The sequence below is a fragment of the Otolemur garnettii genome, unplaced genomic scaffold (assembly GCF_000181295.1).
Source record: "Otolemur garnettii isolate 467f Iridium unplaced genomic scaffold, OtoGar3 scaffold00275, whole genome shotgun sequence".
NCBI lineage: Eukaryota > Metazoa > Chordata > Mammalia > Primates > Galagidae > Otolemur > Otolemur garnettii.
In genome coordinates this window covers 1,286-6,290 of record NW_003852670.1, presented here as the reverse complement: position 1 = coordinate 6,290, position 5,005 = coordinate 1,286, and the positions used below count along the sequence as shown (strand labels likewise).

The 5,005-nt window shown below is 36.8% G+C and overlaps 1 protein-coding gene across 1 annotated transcript in view; it reads left to right on the top strand.

Moving 5' to 3' along the window:
* The window catches only part of WAPL (WAPL cohesin release factor), a 93,016-nt gene extending 88,456 nt beyond the window's left edge, over positions 1-4,560 (top strand). Inside the window, exons 17-18 of the mRNA XM_012813518.2 lie at positions 1,491-1,594; positions 2,196-4,560. Of these exons, the coding sequence (XP_012668972.1) occupies positions 1,491-1,594; positions 2,196-2,261 (170 nt within the window). The 3' untranslated portion in view covers positions 2,262-4,560. The remainder of the gene's footprint in view (positions 1-1,490; positions 1,595-2,195) is intronic.
* Positions 4,561-5,005: the final 445 nt, after the last annotated feature.

The window sequence follows — 5,005 nt, the reverse complement described above, 5'->3', positions numbered from 1 at the left end:
AAGTGCTGCTTTGTGGTCAAGGGCAGCATTCTTACGAATTAGGAAGCCCACGAGATTGGTCTCATTTTCAGTTGCCCACTATGTTTCTTAGCACTTTGCATCTGGTGCATTGCAGTGATAAGTCTTTTTCCAGTTCTTCCTGCTCTCTTTACTTTTCTCCTTTATTGGAGTCTTGCACATTACTGCCAGAGCTGTCTTGCCATCAGAGTACTTACTCATCACACTGCTCCTCACCATCATTAAAGGAATAATGACTTCATTTACTGCTTCAGGACCCCAAACTTTTAAGGCTGCTTCTCATTTTCCAAAGCAGACATACTTGGATATTTTTAAAACTTTACAAATAGACTATTCTATAATGAAGACTTCTTTTTGTACCTGTTAATGCTCTGTTTAAAATAAATATTTTAACTGTCCTTCCTATTGCCTCAGCCACAGATATATGGCATTCTGTAATGTGTTGACGTGATTTAGATTAATGAGGGGCTTTTATCCAAAACATAGGAGCTAATTTATTCTCCATTATGGAGGTGCACTTTTCTGCTGAGCAGTCCTCCAGAAATAGCACAGCCACTGCTTTGTCTGCCAGGGTAGTGGCTTTTGGTGGGGAGGTTCATTTTGAATATGAGTGATTGATAATGCATAACTTCAGCACATGATTGCTTTTTTTTTTTTTGAGATAGAGTCTCACTATATCAGTCACTCTTGGTACAGTGCTATGGCGTCACAGCTCACAGCAACCTCCATATCTTGGGTTAAAGTGATTCTCTTGCCTCAGCCTCTCAAGTAGCTGGGACTACATGAGTCCCAGGTGGGGCAGGCTCCCACCACAATGCCTAGCTGTTTTCTTGTTGCACTTGTCATTGTTTAGCTGGCTCCGACTGGGCTTGAACCTGCCAGTCCTGGTGTATGTGGCCAGTGCCCTAACCATCGAGGTACAGGTGCCAAACCAACAGATTGTTTTATATATAGTTTTGCTGCTGCTTGGAAATTCTTAACGCTCATCTCCTAGCATTATCTGAGAATCTCTTTATCAGCGATTGTCTAGTTAATTCCTGTTGTAAATAATTGGTTGGATTTGCCTATGGAGCATGAGAAATTTTATTTTATGAACAGCTCTGAGTATGTTCTCAGGTATGACATCCCCTTCCTCTCCTGGTCCCCTACAGCATCCTCCCACTCCCAGCACTCACTCTCACATATAAAAGTGCAATTTGTTATTTTAGGTCTTTTTCTTTGAGTTTGCAAAAGTAACTATGCACACAAATGTGTCTTTATAGTCATTGCCAACTTAACCTTTTTCCTTTCTGAGGGTAGAATTAGGGGGAGGGAATGGATGCTTATCTAGACTGAGTGTGGAAAGGGAATAATCTAGGTATTCCAAAGATCTTGTAGAAGTTTGTTTTGTAGCAGGGTGTGTGCCAGAACCAGCAACACTATACAAGGGTACGACCTCATGTTTTATGCCAGTTGACCAATATTTCTTTTGTTTCCTCAGATCAATGTAACCACTGTGCGGGAATATCTGCCAGAAGGAGACTTTTCAATAATGACAGAGATGCTCAAAAAGTTTTTGAGCTTCATGAATCTTACTGTAAGTAGCTTTTACTGCAGCTTGTTTTAAATGTTAAGAGTCATACGTTGACAGTAGCAATAAAAATACTATGGCATAGCCTTGGCGCCTGTAGCACAGTTGTTATAGTGCCAGCCACATACACTGAGGCTAGGGGGTTCAAACCCTGCCCAGGCCACCTAAACAACAATGACAACTGCAACAAAAAATAGCCGGGCATTGTAGTGGGTGCCTGTAGTCCTAGCTACTTGGGAGACTGAGGCAAGAGAATCGTCTAAGGCCAGAGTTTGAGTTTGCTGTGAGCTGTGAAGCGGAGCACTTCATTGAGGGTGACATAGCGAGACTCTGTCTCCAAAAAAAAAAAAAAAATACTATGGCCATAGATAGTAAGTGGAAGTAAAAAGGGATTCTCTTAATTTTTCATAATTATAATTAGTTCATCAAGATGATTATTGCGTATTATGACAAAACACTTTATTATCAAAGGCACAATTTTGTCAGTGTACTGTGATTTGTGGTGTTTACTTTAATAAATATAAAGGAGTTAAACTTTGATTTAATGCTTTTTAATATTTGTTCTATTAACTGTTACTTCCTTTCCTTCTTTATCCTCCCCTTTCAGTGTGCTGTTGGAACAACAGGCCAGAAGTCTATCTCTAGAGTGATTGAATATTTGGAACATTGCTAGCTGCTTTCCCTTTGCTTCCGGTGCTTGGTAATGCTGGAGCTATTCTTAGACAAAGAAAAATCATGAAAGAAGTCCTTGAAGATATACCAAGAACATTCATCAGTGTCATTCGTGTTTGGATTTTTAAGACCACCTGATTTCTTCGTCATGCATTCTGCATTTGCTAAATGACAGTTACTACATCAATCTGCAACTATCAAAAATGAGGGAAAAGGTTCAGGCTGTTAACAATTCCATGCAGTATTTAAATACATTTACTTTGGCAGAGTTTATGCCCTCCCCTTGTTTTCTTGCTTTACTCTTGGCAAGGTTTAAGGGGAAAATTTGTGCTGCTGTTAGTGCAACTGCTGTGTGTGTTGAGCCACTGTTGTCATGCCAGCCAGGTGCAAAGGCAGCTTAAGCTACTGAGGTATTGAATGTTCTGAGGACATTCTAGACAACAGCTTAGTTCCTTTTTCAGGCTCATTTGCTTTTGCTTTTTTGTTGAATGATTCCAATCGTAAATAAAGCTTTTAATAATTTTGTGAATTTTTTGGTTGTTGTTCCCTGAACTACTGTTTATATTTAAAATTAGATGGAATCCAAAGACACAAGGGATTAATAGTATATTTTTTTATTCTTGATTAGGTTTGGGTTATTGGACTATTTTTCACTTTTGTGACCACGACCATATCCAATATCATACCATAATGTGTCATAGCTGTAGACACAAGAAAACAAATAGCAGTTGAGGGAATATTATATAAGATGATGTGCCCTGTTAAAGGAATAAGCAAAATATACAAACCCAGGGTAGTTTACACTTAACACTAGGGAGGCTCTTGAAACATTATTAAGTTTTGAGGGAAGATTCTCTAGATATATTTTCTAATGTTCAATACAATAAATATACGGAAGCTAAAACACCAATGTGGAATTCATGTTTCCAGATAACATGTATATTCTTCTATAGAATGACAGGATCAATTGCATAAGCGCAAAGCCTTAAATTGCTGGTTTAGAGAAGACCCTTTTTTCATTCAGATTCTTTGTTCATAAAACAGTTGTTTAAAAAAAAAACAGTTATGGAACACACAAAACATTTTATACGTGTAGTTTTATGGTGTTGCAGTTTTTTCTTTTACTGATTATTCAGACCACTGGTTATACTTCTTTTTTTCGTTTTTATTGATTGGGCCTGAATACAGGCTTTCCAGAGATATGTTTCGTTAATGCTTTCAAATACCTTTCAGGTAGTTACATCATGTTTCACATTGGATTTATAAAACTTAAAGCCATAAAAATATTAGTTTGGTGTGTATTGGGGAAAATAGCTTAAAGTCTAATTTTTACCCATTTAGACTTTGTTATTTCCTTGTATAAAGTGACAAATCGGGGCTCTTGTATCAGTGCCAGCTGTAATGTTTTTTAATGCAGTGGCTGCCTTCTATTGTCTTCCTATTTTTGATAATGCAGATTGTTGGGAAATCTATAAGGAAGTAACTGATTCCAGGCAAATTGTTTTCTTCTTCCCTTCTACCCACCCCAACCCCTACCCGTCACTTTTTAAGAACATAGTATACCAGTGTAACGTGGGGGAGATTGAAATTGTATTTACCCTGAGTATAAAAGCTAGCTTAGCAAACTATTTTAAAAGCATATCAGTAAATGATACCCATAAAATTAAATTAGTTAGGTATGTTTTGCTTAATTATTTTAAAGTACATTGGTATTTATTAATCATTCATTGGCTTTAGGGAAAGAAACAGATTTGGTAAAACTGATTTGTTTTCAGAAGGTGAGAATATTATGAAGCATTTGGATGAGAACAATCAGGGTGAGCTACATTTTTCTGTTACACTGGTAATCATTTTGAGAATTGATTTACCTCAGTGTTTAACAGTTTTTTGTTTTGTTTTGTTTCTTAAATAATAACTAATTGTCAAGCACTGATAGAGATGCAGATTTTGGTGGGGGAGATGACCCCTCACTGACTTTTGCAGTGCATTTGTGTGTTTTTAACCCTCAGAGAACTCTGCATTTTAGGGTACTTGAGGCTGACTTGCAAATTAACTAAAGTTTTAAAGTAACCTTTTTTTTCCATTGTAAATATTTCTGTAAATAATACCAATTGGAAATTAGAACAGTAGAGTACTTTTCTGAATCCGATCCTATTTTTATTTTATACAGTATTTCTCAGCTGTGATCTTTGGAGCAAAAGCCAACGGCAGGAAAAAATAGTTTGTACCAGTTTCATGAAGTATGTCTTTGGGTTTTTGTAAATAATTTTAACTCAAATAAAATTGCTACTTTCAATACACATGTTGTCTTTTTAACATAAATCTGTTGACCTATTTTGGAGGAAGAAGTCTCTCACAACCTTGATAACAGCTGACTAATGGGAAGTGTGACTAGGGGGAAAAATGCTGTGTCACTTAAGTGAATTTCCACCTGACTACATATGCATAAACATTTAAGAAATTTTTGTTAAATATTACATGTTCATGTTTTTAATAATACTCATCTGAATACTCTGCAACTCAGGCTAATTAGGGATAGCAGATTTTCAGTTGTGTAGTTAGGCTTTTGGCATACTTTATGTTGCTTTAGGTCTTTTTGCCCTTCTGAATGTGACCTGAGATGACTTTCTTTCTGAGGTTTTACAACTACTTTGTAATTTCTCGATTTTCTTCTTGTCAGCCTTTGAGCCTCCTCTTTTCACCACAAGTAGATTCTTTAACCTGTTTTTTTCCAGTAAAACCAGG